General features: G+C 41.2%; 1 protein-coding gene across 16 annotated transcripts in view; it reads left to right on the plus strand.

The window, feature by feature from the left end:
* The window catches only part of LOC137423209 (rab GTPase-activating protein 1-like), a 48,253-nt gene that overhangs the window by 23,901 nt on the left and 5,751 nt on the right, over window positions 1–18,601 (plus strand). For 10 of the 16 annotated variants that reach the window (XM_068110105.2, XM_068110110.2, XM_078774570.1 and 7 more), the window contains exons 4-9: window positions 1,514–1,597; window positions 6,900–7,007; window positions 16,347–16,451; window positions 17,345–17,428; window positions 17,707–17,778; window positions 17,956–18,279. In XM_068110105.2, the coding sequence (XP_067966206.2) occupies window positions 1,514–1,597; window positions 6,900–7,007; window positions 16,347–16,451; window positions 17,345–17,428; window positions 17,707–17,778; window positions 17,956–18,279 (777 nt within the window). Of the gene's footprint in view, window positions 1–1,513; window positions 1,598–5,564; window positions 5,714–6,899; window positions 7,008–16,346; window positions 16,452–17,344; window positions 17,429–17,706; window positions 17,779–17,955; window positions 18,280–18,601 lie in introns of those variants that run through there. The other 6 variants (XM_068110109.2, XM_078774564.1, XM_078774569.1 and 3 more) reach the window with 3 other exon arrangements.

Genomic DNA, 18,601 nt, shown 5'->3' on the forward strand with positions numbered 1-18,601 from the left:
GAGAGAGGGATGCACATCAACAGTAGGTAACAGGGACATCGGGAGATCTGTGGAAGGGAGAGGGCCTGGGCGGGGTACATGGGATAAACAAGATGGACACTACAGGGACTTTCAGGAAAGAAAACAGGGAATTTGAAGAAGGTGGGTTTGGGGGTTGATTAACAGGGGTAGAAAAGATCAAGGTGTTCGATGAGGGAAGATATGAGATGGTGGTGAACAGCTGTTTTCAAAAACCTGCAGGGAGGAGTGGGATTGAAGAGAGTGGGGGAGTTTGTTACAGAGGCGGAAAAAAAAGAGGAATGAAAGAGCGAAGGTGAGCAGAGAGTCTTTATTTTGGCAGTTTTACCAGAAGAGGGTTGCTGGCAGATCTTATGCGTCCTGCAGGAATATTTGGGTGAAAGAGCACAGACAGAGCAGGTGGTGTAAGGCAGAGAGGAATCGGTAGAAGACAGAAAGACCACCAACCTGCCTGGAGTGAGCAAGTGAAAGGCCCTCAGAATCGGCTTCATTGCGGCAGTTACGAATGATCCTAAAAACCTTGGTTTTTACAACATGAAGTCGAGCTAGGTGTGAGGCAGGAGCACCAACCCAGAGGAGAGAGCAGTACTCCATCAAACTGCGGATGAAAGCTTTCTAAGTGGTGATAGCTCAGTAGTGCCAAGGAAGGACTTCACACGATGGAGGATGCCAAGTCGGCAACTGACTGGAGGCTAGCTTGGAAATATGACGATGAGCCATGCGTGGAGGTTTCCATGGATACCATAGGAGGAGAGTTTGGTGATCAGGGTGGGGTCCCAGACGGTATCAAAAGCACGGGATATGTCAAGGGAGACGGCTCTGATTTCCTGTCTGGTGTTGAGGACCTCCATCCATTGTTGAGACAGCAGAAGCAGCATGTCCAGAGTAGAATGACCAGGTCTGAAACCAAATTGATGATCAGAGATCAAGCCATTGGAAAAGAGGAAGGATTTAATGTCGGAAGGGATGATTGATTCCATGACTTTGCTGATAATTGGGAGCAGGCTGATTGGTCTGTAGTTGCAAGGATCTGTTTTTGCACATTTTTGTGTAAAGCGGTGATGTTTGCTGATTTCCAAGCAGATGGCAGATGTCCTTGGGCAAAAGAGAGGGTGAAGAGAACAGAGAGAGGGTGAGATAGAGTGGAAGAGCAGGATTTTAGGACCCGTGGGCTGATGCCGTCTGATCCAGTTGCAGAATCAGAGTCGAGGATTGACAGAAACTTCGCTACCTTGTCAGGAGAGAAGGACACAGAGTCCAGGAGCAGTTGGGTTCGACTGGGAAAGGTGGGAACAGAGAGAGATGGGTTTGGGACATAATATTTTGAAGCAAACACAGAATTGAGGCATTCAGCCTTTTCACCTCCCCTGCCTCCCCCCCCTACCCACCAGTGTTAACCATGTAGAGAGAGATTCAGGGATGTGGGTGGATATGGCAAAGGCATGAAGAGCCAAGTAGCCTTATATTGTCTGGGTTTCCTTGTGTGTACTTCCAGATGCATCTTCCGAAGCATAAAAAACTCAATACGAATTTGACGAAGAATGGAGACAAGCCTTTCCGGACCTCGGAAAACGTCAGGGTACGTTGCTTTGTATAGTGGCAGTTGGGACGGGGGATTCTGATTGAATCATGTTGCATTGTTGCATGAAGCTAAATATTGAGGCTGCAAGTGTGTGGATATCATAAATGGGAGCAAAGGTTGAGGGTCACAGATGGGAATTGTGTCTTTTCTTGAGGCGTGACGTTGAGAGTAGATGCTTGGGATTGAACTGCAAGTTAATTATTATGAGGTTCTGAGCTGGAGGATGAAATTGTGCTGGAGCTGTAATTAACTTGAGTTGGGCATTATATCTGTAGATTTTAATTGCTTCACATCAGTTGCTATTCTCTTGCATTTGAAATCTGAACTTGTACGTGCCACTTTTGTCATAGCAGGTGAAAAAGGTACAATTACTCAAGCACAGGCACTGCCAACAGACTCAGCTGGATGTTGCATCCTTTTGTTGGTTAATCAATGTCAGATTGAGAGCTTGTCTTGACACCAATTGTTTACTATTGTAAATAAATATCACTTGACTTTCAGCTGCCCGTGCACTACCCAGTTACTTGGTGAGTTAAAATCAAAAGCAACTGTCTCGAGCTCTTGAGTTCCACTTCAGGTTGCTAGATTTGATCTTTTGAAAGCTATAATTGTAAAATTACTGATGAGAGACTTTCATCACTCGAGGTTTATTAACGCAGTGGTAGCACGCTCTCGAGTTTGGGTTTGATTCCCGGCACGACAGTCGGACCTTTCCCTTCGCAGGGCATTGCAACAAAGGGTGTACCCTCCGTCAGATGGGAAGTTAAACTGGGTGTACATTGAGTTGTAGGTCCTAAGACACCTTCTTTATGAGGTACGCGAGTTATCGCTGGTGCCCTGGCCTAAATTCCTGTCCTAACTTACAAAGGGGATCTGCATCGGCAGCACAGCCATGCTGCCAGCAACGATGAAACCAATAGCCAGGCAATGAATGTGCAGCAATGGATGCATCTCAGCACATTGTTTATTTATTACTTGCAAAATCGAAGATTTTTCAAGTATATTGGTCGGTTGCGTTTGTGATTCTGTCTGCCTGTCTGCCTGTTTGTTACTTGGCAAAAAAAAAAAAAAAAAAATTTTTGCAAGTATGTTGATCACTCCTGTGTGTGTGTGTGTGTGTGTGTGTGTGTGTGTGTGTGTGTGTGTGTGTGTGTGTGTGTGTGTGTGTGTGTGTGTGTGTGTGTGTGTGTGTGTGTGTGTGTGTGTGTGTTATTTGATTGTTTGTTTGCCTGTCCGCTCACTTATACTTGCCTACAGGATACAATTTTAAGCTGATCTTCACGAAACTTTACCAAACGCTAGAGTTCATGATCCGACAAAATCCTACATATTTTTGGGGTCAAAAGGTCAACATAGGCCAAAGGTCAACCACTTTTTTCAAATTTCTAAAATCCTCAATTTTCATCCGATTGACTTGAAATTTGAAGAGGATTTACATATCGGCTAACTGAATTCAACCACCAACTATTTTTGAGATCAACATAGGCCAAAAGGTCGACATAGGCCAAAGGTCAACCACTTTTTTCAAATTTCTAAAATCCTCAATTTTCATCCGGTTGACTTGAAATTTGAATAGGATTTACATATCGGCTTACTGAATTCAACCACCAACTATTTTTGAGATCAGCGTAGGCCAAATGGGCAACATAGGTCAAAGGTCAACCACTTTTTTGAATTTCTAAAATCCTCAATTTTCATCCGATTCACTTGAAATTTGAATGGGATTTACATATCAGCAAACTGAATTCAACCGCCAACTATTTTTGAGATCACCATAGGCCAAAAGAGCAACATAGGCCAAAAGTCAACAACAATTTCAAATTTCTAAAATCCTCAATGTTCATACGATTCACTTGAAATTTGAATGGGATATACACATCAGTTAATTGAATTCACCCAACAACTATTTTTGAGGTCAGCATAGGCCAAAAGGTCAACATAGGCCCAAGGTCAATCGCTTCTTTCAAATTTCTAAAAGCCTCAATTTTCATCTGATTGACTTGAAATTTGAATAGGATTTTCATATCAGCCATCTGAATTCAACCACCAACTATTTTTGAGGTTAAAAGGATGCTCTCCTGTGTGCCATTCCACTTTGTTCTGTTTTGCCAAGTGTCGCTAAGTGATTTTTCATCTGTTTGTCATCGGCCTACAGGTCACAATTCTAAACCGATCGTCACGAAACTTCACCAAGTTGTATAGGTCGTCCCAATTGAGAAGCCTATTTTTGGGGGTCAAAAGGTCAAAAGGTCAACATATGCCAAAGGTCACCAACTTTGCCAAATTTCTAAAATCCTCAATTTTCATCCGATTGACTTGAAAGTTGAAGATGACTTGCATATCTGGTCACTGAATTCAACCACAAATTATATTTTAGGTGAACATAGGCCAAAAGGTCAACATAGGCCGAATTTCTAAAATCACCAATTTTCATTTGATTGACTTGAAAGTCTAAGAGGATTTACATATATGGTCACTGAATTCAAACCCCAATTATTTTTGAGTTCAACATAGGTCAAAAGGTCAACATAGGCCAAGTTTTTTAAATCCTCAATTTTCATCCGATTGACTTGAAAATTGAACAGCATTTGCACATTGAGTCTCTAAATAGGGAAAGTAACTATTTTTGAGGTCCAAAGGTCAACTCAAGGTCAACCTTCCAAAATCATCATTTTTCATCTGAAAAGTCGTCACTTTTCTTCCTGTTGACCCGAGCTTTGATCAAGATTGTCAATTTTAATCTTGATGAAATGGATAATTTGCTGTATCAATGGAATTTTTTTTTCTTGGGGGTGGGGGGCAGATTTTTCAAGTATCGTGCTTCACATGACGTCTTCTTTTTCTTTCTTTTTTGTGATGCTGCGATCCCAAGTTGAAATCCCATGTACCGTACTTGGTCCATTTTCCTAATGTCCTTGTCCGGTACTTGTTATATGTGTCTGCTCCTTTGCCCAAGATTATGATCAAGAGTAAATACATTATTTAAATATCCATCACACTCTGATTTTAACATTTGATTCTGCAAAGACCACTCGCCCTAATGCTTTATAAGAGATGTAAAGACCAGTTCTGATGCATATCTGAATTTCTGACATTTAGCTGACTGTTAAAATTAATTAACTATGCTATTCTGCACATTTGTAGTATCACTGATAATCCACTCCTCTTTTATCTGTATGCAAACATTTATTTGTGGGATTTGCTTTGCCCATGTCGAATAATACCTTCCCTCATCTACCACTGCTTTGACAGTCCAGTAAGGCCTCAAATCGATCATTGCAGCCTTTTTCCTTCAGTTGGGTTTTGGGTTCGGTATCAATTGTTGCGTAAACAGGGCACCCACATCTCTTTTCACCATTGCTGTCAGTAGCGGGTAGCCATTCATTGCCCAACGTGTGTTGGCTTATAAAAGCATCCTTCGAGACGATAAGGTTAGATCCGATGTATGTTTGTGTACACACCTGTGCAATATGCATCCAATATTTTAAGTATAGGAATATACACGCTGCTTGTGAGTGAGGCTAACCATGCATAGAGCACCGTGGGGAAAATGCGGTGTCACGGATTTGCGGCGTGCGTCAGACTGGCATGCCTTTGTGCCGCATTGCTGCGTGAACTGTTTGGATAACATGAGGGCAGTGTCAGGACAGTGTTGGCGTGAGACGGCTTAAACCATCGTACTGTATTAACTCCGCTGCTTTCTCATCCTGCTTCTGCCATTATCGTTCGACTTTTCCTCGGAACCTCCTGAAACGCTCCTCTTTCCGCTGCCATTTCTGCGAGGTGAGTTGGGTGGGTTTGTGAAGTGCTTAGTTTACATTTAAAAAAATTCTCCCTTATTCCTTCCATTAATAAGTTGAACAATATTTAATTACAGTTTTAAAGTGATACGGTAGTTTTGTGGCTCGTGCAGAAAACAAAGCAGATATTTCCAACTCAGTTATATGATGCACGGATTAAAGGAAGAGATCTTTGGCTCCTTAAAGGAAGCAGGCTAGTGCCGTCAGCAAGCAGGAAGCTGGGTGGTGTGGTCAATGCCTTTTGCACTGTGCTTCACTGTTCACGGAGAGACTTGTGTGTGAGGAAGTGGCAGGAATGAAGATTGCTGATTTGGTAAGTGAGTAAGAGTAAGAATAAGTTATCAGCGCAGTGGAGAAAGGAGAGGAGCCTGGGAAATGTTGAAAGTATGTGCAACGAAACGATAACGTGGGGGAAAACCAGGCAAGATTGAAGCCGTTTCTCTCTGGCTTTTGTTCTTGGTACAAGCGACTGCTGAAATGAGTGAGGGGGAGGTAGTTTGAGGAATGGCTTGTTTTCTGTTAAAGAAAAAAAAAAACATACTTGGAATGCCGAATCAAGGTGATAGGAATTTGTTAATTTGCGCTTTTTCACTTTGTTTCACTCCTCCTTTGGCCCCTTCTCCGCCGGCGTGAAATGCCACATCATCATTTCCGTGGAGAGCGTGTGCATGTGTGTCGGACGGAGATTGTCTGGAAAGTATAAGCTCGCTGTTGTTGAACGTTCCCACACACATTTTACTTCAGTGTGCGTGTGCATGCGAAAGACGGACACTGTCTGAAAAATCAAAGTTAACTTTGGGTGTGATTATGAATCATAGGTTTGTTTTGGCCTCAAATTGGCAAATCGAATTCTGCGGAAGACTGAGATTCTACCGCAGATTGCACTGTGGGAAGCTTGACTTCAATCTCATCCCTTTCCAGTGCAGCTCTTCCTGGAGGAAGGAACAACTTTATTGTAATGTTGGCCATGCATGTACAGGCTCGACGTTTACACGATAAAATGCATGATTAACTGAACATGTAATTTTATTGAACCTTGTATTATTTAAGAAATCAAATATTTTGTGTGTCCGTTTCTTTTTTTTGTGATTGATGTTAGCTCTTACAGGAGCCTCAGATCTTGTATACAACAATTAATTAATTAATTAATTTTTTAAAAAATCGCACCACATATTTCCAGCCATTATATTTACGTTAAGACCGTGCAAACAATGTATTGTGGGTTGTAAGTTTCATTATTGTACAACTCGGGTGTCAGGTGATTGGTCACTTTCATAAGAGCGGAAGCGACATAGTTTGAACACCGACACAGTTATCAGTTTGAACACCTTGTACTAGCAGTGTGTCGATAAATTATTTAATATTTAAACATTTTAGCCATGATGAAAACACTGGGACGTTTATTTGATAGAGAGAAAGAGAGTATTAGAAGCTGGAATTGTTTGGATTGTCTTTACAAATGTTCTACCCTCCTTTGGGCATTGCCCTCTTTCTGGCAGGAATTGACACAGAAGCTGCAGAAGAACATGCAGTTAGAGCAGGAGAATGACGACCTGGCCAGACAACTTCTTTCTTGCAAGATAGCCCTTCGCAGCGACCTAGACCAGGTAAGATGCTTACATATCAGACCCAAGTAAATATAAATCGTCATATGGAAACTGCCATCTCTCATCCTTCTCTCTGAAAGATGCACCTTCAAGGCCACAAAAATGCATCTAATATAAATTCCAATGATGATCCATGTAATGGACAAGACATAACAGTCATACCTTCATACACAAGCTTTTCTTATTTCATTCCAGTTATTATTATTTTTGCCTGCATAAGATATTTACCCCACACACACGAAGCCAAAAGTGGGGTTAAGCAATTGCTTCATATCCATCTATCTGTCTTGTCAGTTTATGATCGAGAAACTTATTTTTATTTATTGTTATATTTTAAACATGAATAGGAAGACAAGTCTATCATTTTACTATGCTTTGGCTCTGAATTTGTCCCAATTGCACAAACACAGGGAGGAGGGAGAAAATATTTTTACTCTGCCTGGCTGCCTGAGGGTCAAATAAAACTGAAAATCATTCCAAACATGAAACACTGTTTTTCAGGACGCTATAAATGACACAAACAACAGGCATGAAGAACTAATGTAATCTGTTAGTTGGAGTGGTGTAATATATACTGGGGAAAGTGGTGGCAAAACCCAGAATTTATTTATTTACACTCACCATAAGGATATTGTTGTTTGTGGGGTAGTGATATGTAGAGTCAGGTGGATTTGTATAGGTAGGTGCTCCGATGATCGTGATAAGATCCAGCACCATGTAATAGGTTTTGTTTAGCCTAATGTCGGGTTAAGTGTATCTTCGTGGTCATACGAGGATGGCCCTCGTGATAACTAGTTGTAGGGATTATGTTAAGTATCCCCTGTACGTCATACCTCCGTCGTCATCCCTTTGTCCCTTGTGGCACCGCATTAGACACTAGGAATCCATCGCCATTAGTACACTAATTATTACCAACAATAAAAACCATCAGAAGCCCAGAAGGAAGCTTGGTCACCCATTGTACCAACCTGGTGAAGAAACATCGAACAGGACAGGCGACTCCGTCGACAACGAGAGCCACGACTGGTCGGGGGGTTTGATGGGCAGACAGTGATTGGTAAGCATGATTGGACAGTGATTGGTTGAGGAGGAGAGCGCAAAACGCTCGGCCAATGGTGAAGGACTGACGCAAGAAGAACACTCTAGAGGTCGAGAGGCGACGGACTGATTGGGCAGGGAAGAGAGATGACGTCAGAGGAGGGATGATAAAAGATCGATCGGCGACATTCTCTGGCTCTTCTTCTTCTCTTTCCGTCCTTGGTCCCCTGTTTCCTTCCTTCATCCTCTGGCTTTTGTCCTTCAGAATTACTTTTTCTGCTTCTGGAGCTGGTGTATTGATTCTGGACACGCCAGCGAACAGGCGCTAGCAGCGCGGTTGAGGAAGAGGTCACGGTTTGTGGGCTTGGTGGGAGAGGTGGAAGCTTCGTGTGGCTGGGGCAGTGCCAAACGCACCGAGACTCCATGACGAGCGGTCGGAGGGGGGAGGGAGGGAGGAGGTTTCAAGGTGCACCTGAGGCCTGAATCCCACGCGCGGGTCGGAGCCAGTCGGCGTGCGTTCCCGCCAAGAACGGAGCTGAGTCCAGACAGAGCTCTCGGGGCCGACGAGTGGAAGCGAAAGGCCCCAACCCGTCACATATCAGCTAACCCAATCAGCTAAGTCACACATAAAATCCTAACCCCTATTTATTTCATTAGTTTATCCCCTGTGCGTGTGTCTGTCTGTAATAGGAGGGCTCCATTTAGAGGGATTAGTTCACCGCGTTTGCCTTGTTGTTGCCGGCCTTTTGTTTCAATAAAGCCGGCGTTTATTGTTGTACGTAAAATCCGGTTGGTTCGAGGTTTTTTTTGCAGGGTTAAGACGTCGGCGAGACCCGTCCAGGTAAGTCGGTAATCTTCTTCCTCCTCGCGTATAATCCACCCTATAGTTGGATTTAAAATGCCTCCATTAACACTCGTTTGCCTTCCGTGGTTCTTTCAGTGTTAATTGTGGGAACCACATGACAATATGTACCAATCAATAAAGCCTGCATCTCATAAGTTGCAACTGAACAGCATCTTATTACAGTTTATAAGGGTGGCTGGTGTATAAGACTGGTTGAGTTGCAGTAAACCTCCACATCATTTTTAAACCATCTTTAAAATCATTATTTAATTAAAATTGAAGTACACGAGGTTCTTGCCGTTTGTGGGTTCGCCTTCGCGGATTTGCTCGATCTTGATAGATTTATTCAGGCATGGTTTGGGGGATTGCGGTCTATGCACTTGAATGAATAATTGTGGGTCGGCAAACTATTTTTCACATTTATTCACCTACCGTATTTTCCGGTGTCGTAACCGTGCTTTTTATCGGCAAAATCGTTAAAAGTTGGGGGTGCGGTTAATACACAGATATACATAAAAAAATTCGTCTTAAAAACAATTATTGCTGAATATCAATTATATTCCAATTGTCATACATATACCAGTAGATCTATATTCTCCATATCGGGGAACGTTTGGAGCTTTCATAATTATGTAAATCTATGTAAGTACAGGCCATCTCGATTGCACATTTTTACCCATTGTGTCATGCACGGTAACCCAGACATGTCATCGCGTTCCTGTCAATTCTTATTGATTGACAAAAAGGAGTGAGGAATGCTTGACGGGAATACCCACCTGGTCTCCAGGGCTGAGTTTACAATGGCGATTTGCAATAACACCCAGATTTTCTTCCTTCTACTTCACCTTCCCCTCTCTCCGTTTCCGGAAACCCTCCATCTTAGCGTCGTGCATGTAGTGATGCGTTTCCCATTTTGCGTGTGCATTGTGCCGCTGTAATGAGCGTATCCCTTACAATCATGATTGGAAAGCATCCGTGGAGTAGCAAGGTTGGTTGTGCGAGCAAAAGACAGACGAAGGCCATCACTATTGAAGTAAAAATGGATGTTTTAGGACGGCATGAAAGAGGTGATCGTACAGGTGATATGAGGACCAGGGAGTGAATGAATGAATGAATGATCGTTTTAAGGCCATTTTTCCCCGCTAGAGCAGGGGTTAGCGGGGGAGCGGGAGTGATTGCTACATTCAAGATGTGTTATCTCCGAAGAACATTTGCAAACCTGATAATGATTTAATGATTTGCAGAGGAAATCGACTGATAATGGTCAGATAACTGTAAAGGAATTCTGGAATGTCTTTACAATAAGAGATGTTCTATGATGTTGAGGAGTGTTGGAAGCAAGTCATCCGTTTCTGTATGAATGGTTTATGGGGGAAACTTTGCCCTCAATTTGTTCACGGCTTTAAGGGTTTAGGCATGAATAATGATGTCGAAAGCTTGACTTAACATCGTCGAAATGGCCAAGACTGTCGGCTTTGATGAGGTGGAGGAGGGTGATGTAGAGGAGTTGCTGGACTCATACTGGGAGGAGCTTTCAATGCTGGAGAAGGAATGCCAGGTGGATTTTAAACAATATAATTGAAATAAAATAAACCACTGTAAGAGTAAAAATAGGACAATAAGATGAGGATTGAGAGAGCACTCTCCCTAACCTTGGCCTCTTAGAATGGGAAATTAGTTTGAATTTACACGTTTTTCATTGGCAACACTTGATCTCAGGATGAAGTCGAGGAGCTTAGTTGAGGAGGGTGACATTGGGGACTTCACGACCAGCCCGTCGTAGGCCTACAGGTTCATGGCAAGCCATGATCTGTCGGTTCGACGCCGTACACACATCTCCCAACATCTATCCGTTAACATGGCTGATAAGACGATGCACTTCCAGTCCCACATCATCAAGTTTCCCGGGGAGCATGGTTTTTTTTTTTTGAGGGTGAAAAACAGGGGTGCGGTTAATACACCGGAAAATACGGTAATTAATATGGGCCGTCAACACAATAACCCGCCAACGTCAAACCCTCCAGCATCATCATCTCCATTAACCCGTCTTTATCGACACCATCATCAATGTCCCATTATTGTTATTAACGGTAAATTTCATGATCTTAATAACTCAAAGAAAATAAACTTTTATGTTAATGCAGGAAAAGAATACTTTATTTTATGTTAATAACCGTTTTATTCATGAGAATAAGTAGCACAAAAACAATGCACAAACATGTTAATTAAGGGTACAGTTTGGACACATTTTAAAGTTAAATTCCCGAACCCTATTTTCCCCATTACCCACCAAGTTTGCGGATCTGCGGTTTACAGAGATTTTGAAGAACCTAATCCCTTGTGAACAGCAAGGTGTTCCTGTATATACTTGAACACTGTGTGGGGCATTGTGTCCTATGAACCCTCTAGTTTAAGGGGTGACTGATATATTGCATATGAAAAGGGTGAGGAGGGTGGGGGAAGGGGTGAGGAGGGTGGGAGAAGGTTGAAAAAGGGGAAGAGGAGAGAAAGGAAGTTGGGAGGAAATATGGGGGGTAAAGGGGTGGGAATGCAGAAAACTTGCTATAATAGGGATTTGTAGGAAGTCCAAATGTAAGTTTTATGAATGGGTTAATTCTCCCAGAATTATGTTGTAATACTCACCGCCAGAAAGTGCTGCTTGATGATACATTGACATAGGCCGAATCGGGATGCTCTCCCACTGAACCCCCGGACTATGGATTTTCTTTCATTAGGCACACTGACTACAACCGCCAAAACATTCCGAGACACACCCTGAGTACAAGCACCAGTTTTCAAATGATTCCATCACACAGTTCAAGGATCCATAGAAGTCAAACAAACAGACACCTCTCAAATTATATATAGTATGATGCGATTCAAAAAGACCTTATATCTCCCAAAATTAGTCATTTCAGCTGAAGGCCATTTCTTTGAGTGACATTCATCTTCAAATATCTCATTATCAAAGGGATGTAACATGCACTGGAAATAATTGGGATTATTGTTTTATACCTGTAGGCTTCCAATTCTTTTTTTAACCTTGATACCTCTTCTTTGAGCACCAAGTCCAATTATTTTGTAGTCCCTCCTTTCCTCAACTTTTGTCTGAGGTTGAATTTTTTTGAAGATTGATTCAATGCATTTGATATGTTCTTCTTCATGTCCAAGTGCTCCCTTTTGTGTATTACACAGAACTACAGAAAACATTCCAAAATATCAATCTGCGTGTTCAATGCGTCATATTGTTCAACTGAAAGTTGAGAATGCTCGAGACAAAATCGGCCATGGCCAAAGGAACAGAAAATATATTGGCCTTCTAAGCCCTGGTGTTGGGCTAGCGGCTAGGGTGCCAGCTTAGGATCCAAGGATCCTGGGTTCGAATCCCGGTCGATCGCTGAATTAACGCCAGGGGGGTTGACTCAGCCTGTCATCCTTCCGAGGTCGGCTATTTGAGTACCAGTTCACTGGTAATTCCCTGCTTGTCGTAAAAAGGCAACAAAAAGGGTTGGCGTCAGGAAGGGCATCCGGCCGTAAAACATTGCTTCAAAAAGGGGACCAAAAAACAACAACAACCACGGTCCCCGAAAAGGCCAACCCCCGCTTTGCGGGGAAAAATGGCCTCTAAACGGTGGTTTAAGACTGTGATCTTACCACATGAAGAATCGTGTAATTTCTTCACTTCGATCCTTTAAGGTCCTAGATGTTTCAATCTGCTACCTGTCAGTGGTTCAAACCCCAACCGAGTCATACCAAAGACTTATTTTTGTCCCCCGCCCCTACGACAAGGTAGCAGGTAGCAGGATGGGGGACATTAAAATGAGCTCCATTTGACTGACACATTACATATTATACAATCGCATATTATACCATCACATATTATACAGATTTCATATTATACAGATTTCATATTATACCATCACATATTATACAGATTTCATATTATACCATCACATATTATACAGATTACATATTATACCATCACATATTATACAGATTTCATATTATACAGATTTCATATTATACCATCACATATTATACAGATTTCATATTATACAGATTTCATATTATACCATCACATATTATACAGATTTCATATTATACCATCACATATTATACAGATTTCATATTATACAGATTTCATATTATACCATCACATATTATACAATCGCATATTATACAGATTTCATATTATACCATTACATATTATACAGATTTCATATTATACCATCACATATTATACAGATTTCATATTATACCATCACATATTATACAGATTTCATATTATACCATCACATATTATACAGATTTCATATTATACAGATTTCATATTATACCATCACATATTATACAGATTTCATATTATACAGATTTCATATTATACCATCACATATTATACCATCACATATTATACAGATCTGTCGATGTACTTTGTGTACGTGATATTTCAAAAACCGTTGAACATTTTGTTTTCATATTGCAGATATCTATTCCTCATGACATTACCTCAACCCGATTAGATCACGGCTGTGATTGGCTGAATTGTGTTTTCATGGCAACCATCTCGGTAACTTGGCTTGTGTATGCTACTCAAACCACCAAAAAGGCAGATAACTGAGAGTATCAGCTTTGTTTTTAAATGGTACATACTGCTCCCTTTCTTGATGCTCAGCATTTAAAAGGACAGAGCAGGGACAAACAATGCTGGGAAGGCGATGGAAAACCACCAATTATAACTCTTGCCAATAAACTGTACCAAGAAGGCTTCGACAGCACCTATGCTCTGTAAAGAGTGCGGTACATCAAATCAAAAATCTGAAATTGTAGTCACTTCAAAGACGGCCTAATGTAAGTGATAAAATCCTTGTCAGCAAGTTCGGTCTTCAATTAACAATCAGTATGATCTTCATCCTTTACAAAAGCATCAACCATTAACCATATATATATATATATTATTTAACCAATACACCCACTCCATAAGGGAGTGGCAGGAAGGGTCAAGTTATTATTCTCCCTGAAGTATATAGCTCGCGGTAGATCTAGGCTCAGGCCTCAAGAACATCGGGGGTGTGTTCAGTTACCAAGTTTCTTGTAGAGTGTTCACCATGTGGTTTAAGCATTCAAGCAAGCACTCCATTTGAAACCGGTTATATGGAACTGCTGGCTTGGCAAGCGCTAGCTAGCTGCTTAGTAACTGAACCCACCCCGGGTTTCCTCCTTTTAAGGTTAATGTTAAGCAGCAGCAGCAACTATTTCAAAAGGTAATCGTACATGTTTGTGGTTTATAGTACATTTTAAAACTTTTGGTGGAGGTACCCCACAAAACTCCGTGAGAAGCTATTTATATTATCTATTTATACAAGTTATATGACATTTGTTCAAGGAGGAAAAATCCCTTGGGGAGAGGGGATATTATTGTTTTGTAATAACATTAATATTATGCTATTATCAATGATGTTATTACTTTTGTTATTAGAAGTGGAATTGGGAAAATGCCACAATTAGCTATCTTAACAGGGATATACACCTCAACATGGATTCCACTCAAGATGGACAACCCCCCTTGGGGAGTGGGCCAAATGAAGTGAAATACAAAATAAATAAATAAAACATACCTAAATTCAAAGGGATGAAGCAGATCCATAATTTTTTTTTTTTCAGCTGGATAGGAGATTCTTATTTGTTGACTTATTTATAAAACCTGTTAGATTTACATGTTTAGCTTGGATTAACTACCAAAGCCTGATGAGGATTTGACCATAGGAGTATCATAACTGTTTGATTCGTGAAAGTGTGTTGCTAACCGGACAAGCCATGTATAACACACCCTCCACAAGGGAATGCACTCTTGCCCTGTGTTGCTGTACTCTTGTTTTCACAGCACAGAGATGCTGGGTAATTAAAGTATCACTTTCAGCTTGTCAGCAGAAAAGTATGAATAGCCGGAAAGACATTCTGCGGGAAATTGCAAACTGTGAACCATAACATTAAGTTTACTGACTTGATCATGGTGTGCTGTTGTGCACAAACATGAAATGGTTCTTAAAGTGAACCAATTTACATGTTTGTGCCCTTTCTCCTCACTTAATGCTCTGATTTTAGAAAAGCATTTTCAGGCATACTTTCTCACAGCACCCCCTTGTATACACTCCTCTTGATATCAGATAACATCTACATTGATATTACAGTTACAGGAAAGGTCAGTGAACATTTCGTGCTAAATGTCGTTTTTGGCCCCATCTCTCAATCGTGAAGAATCACTTTTAAAATTATAGTATTCAGATCCGCATCTTCAGCAAAATCTAATCAATTCTCTCTTGTCACACAACCAACCTATCCACCAATTTTTGTCCAAATCCATCCATAACTTTAAGATATCCTGCTCACAGACAGACAAACAGCGACAAAAACATAAGCTCCTTCCCCCTTCGGTGGTGGAGGTAAAAAAAAATTGAATGAAGTGGATGTTTCTTTCAATGTTTCAAACTGGTCAATCTACTATTAGTTAAGATGAACATTTTAAACACATGGTGATTCGGACCAAGTGTGTAGCGTTTCCATCATGGGGCCACTGATAATTATGAAAGCATAAGTTCTGCCCAACTTTGCCAAAAGGAAGCAAGTGACGTACCTGAGAAAGATGAGTTAAGTAGCCCAATGGCGTCACGGAAGCAAGTGGCATGCACTGGCACACTGATGTTCAAACATGGTTCTTATTTTAGGTTTAACTGCCATGCCAAAAGTAAGCAAGTACCAGCACATGAATGATTTACAATAACAAAAGGAAGCAAGTATCAGCACATGAATGATTTATAACAAAAGGAAGCAAGTATCAGCACAGGAATGATTTACAATAGCAAAAGGAAGCAAGTATCAGCACAGGAATGATTTATAATAACAAAAGGAAGCAAGTACCAGCACATGAATGATTTATAACAACAAAAGGAAGTAAGTATCAGCACAGGAATGATTTATAATAACAAAAGGAAGCAAGTACCAGCATATGAATGATTTATAATAACAAAAGGAAGCAAGTATCAGCACATGAATGATTTATAATAACAAAAGTAAGCAAGTATCAGCACATGAATGATTTACAATAGCAAAAGTAAGCAAGTATCAGCACATGAATGATTTACAATAGCAAAAGGAAGCAAGTATCAGCACATGAATGATTTACAATAACTAAAGGAAGCAAGTATCAGCACATGAATGATTTGCAATAGCAAAAGGAAGCAAGTACCAGCACATGAATAATTTACAATAGCAAAAGTAAGCAAGTACCAGCACATGAATGATTTACAATAACAAAAGGAAGCAAGTATCAGCACATGAATGATTTACAATAACAAAAGGAAGCAAGTAGCCAAACATGTTTTTATAACTTGCTTCCTTTTGTCAAAGTTGGGTAGTGTTATGCCCCTGATCAACTACCGCTTGCCTGTGGGTGGGTACAGGCTGAAGACCGAGCCGATGCCGTGAACAAAGAATTGCTGCTGTCCCGGCATCACCTGATCAAGATTGAAAACGAGCGACAAACACTACATGAAGAAACATCACGAGTAAGTGCCTCTTAATGTCCAAGAGCTCACTTGAGAGCAACATTGTTAGACAAACCCTCCATTTTTCTAGTGTCTGAAGCTCATGGAGGAGCTTTTAGGACAAGGACATTGGTATACATTTTTTATTTCAAAGACAAAGGTATAACACAAATCAAGACAGTATATAGAGTTTGAACTTGGGGTCCCCGTAAGAAGTATATTCTCAACAGCACACAGATCAACCCTTGATGCTTCACTCTGTAATATCGTTTTTCATGGATCATGGGCAATGGCGGAGCACCCAATCATAATGTACTTCCTCTGAGCAGCTTGCATCTGGGTTTTATCTGATGTAGCCTTGGGCAAGACAAACTTCCATCAAGTACCAGCCTACCAGAGCCAATAAGCTGGTACGCTGGTCGGATTTCCAGCACAAAAGCTGTAATCGAGTTTTTGTTTCATTGCTGTGTTCAGATTTATGAATAGACTGAGAAAACAATTGGTGTGAAACTGAGAGTTGAGACCTGCTTCATATTTGAAATTAGACCAAGGAAACCAGGTTTTGTTTTGTTTAACTATTTTGGAACCTGAGGAAGTGATACCCCCATAATCATATATTGAACAGACGAGGAGTCTGAGAATGATCATGATAAAAGAGCTTGCAAAAATTGTACGAACAGGAAAGAGAATGAACCGTCCGTGACATTTCAATCTAGGTCACCACGTCAAGACCAGGCTTTGGGCTTTCACACTCATTTTGAAGAAACGATAATTGAGAATGTAGCTTCATGTGCAGCACTCGTTCACCGTTTTCAGTGGATTGCAGCCTTGCTCCAGCAGGAATATGGTGGGCGCCCATTAAATGGAGCTTTAGCAACCCTCGTCCTAATCCGGGTCTGGCCTTTTTTTGGCAGCTCAAAGAGGATTGCCGGAGTGACTTGGCTCAAGCTGAAGACACTATTTGCAAGAACAAGGGAATTATCAAGGAATACAAGCAGGTATCCAAGTACATGGTTCTCTCATTCGGATGTGTACCTAGTTTCGTTGTGTGATCGTCATGTTGCTTCTCCAAAGGCACTTTACATATATGACACAGACAAGCAAAAAAGTGATGGAATCGTTTAGGTATATTGATCACATTCACCCTAGCATGCTTTAGTAACATCAACATTTTAACAGAAAATAAAATGGCTTTTCTGGACCTCCCACAAAATCATTTTGCTGACAAATCCCATGTATTGTTACACGGCTTAACAAAGATGCATTTGTTTTGCAGATCTGCTCACAGCTGAGCAAACAACTTGATGAAATGGAGCTAAGAAGGAAACATGAGAAAGAATGTGTCCAAGTGAGATAAGCGACAACTCACACTTGGAGCTTACCAGGCCGAAGGCTTTGGAATACCTGCGTCTCATTATTTTGCCACTTATCTTCATTCGGACATGTTGAAAAGCCCGAAGTATTTGTTAAAAACCCAGATGTGTGTAATTTGTCTTTAAAATGAGCTTTCTCTTTCATTTGGCAGAAATGGCTTGGTGGTTGTGCCAACTGTAGTCGGGTGCTTGAGCAAGCACCTACACCAAGTGAGACTGCATTGGCAGAGCTCAACACCCCTCAACTCGCTTCAACTCCCTCACCCAGTGAGCCCGATTCAGTACCGGAGTCTCAGCATGACACGTCAGAATTGTCCAGCTGCGAGAAGCTTACCGGAATTGCAGAACCTTCAAATACTGAACCATGTGCTCCACAAAGACCGAGCGACCAACATATGCAGGAGCAGTTGAGGGACATGGAACAGGAGTTGGCCATGGTCAAACTGGAGGTAGTGCAGGCGGAGTGCAAAATCCAGGTGTGTAACGACAAAACATTTTGCTTCCTTCCCATTTACAAGAACCTGAGGAGTAAACCGGGTTAACACGAGTACCAACTAACTGAATTAAGTAAACCAAAGTACACATTTGGTGTTAATGGCAACTTCCATTCAAATTCTTGAGGATGACATATTTCTTGTTGTTCAATGTTTGGTGAATGGAAACCCCAATTTTGAACCATTTTTTCTCATCTCATGTTGGATAAATCCTTTTTACTTCTCAGTAACTCATCTTTCCCCAACATAGATTGCTTGTTTTGTAGTTGTTTTGCAGAGGTCTCAGGGCATATATTTGATGGAT

This window comes from Myxine glutinosa, chromosome 3 (genome assembly GCF_964187855.1).
Source record: "Myxine glutinosa chromosome 3, kmMyxGlut1.1, whole genome shotgun sequence".
NCBI lineage: Eukaryota > Metazoa > Chordata > Myxini > Myxiniformes > Myxinidae > Myxine > Myxine glutinosa.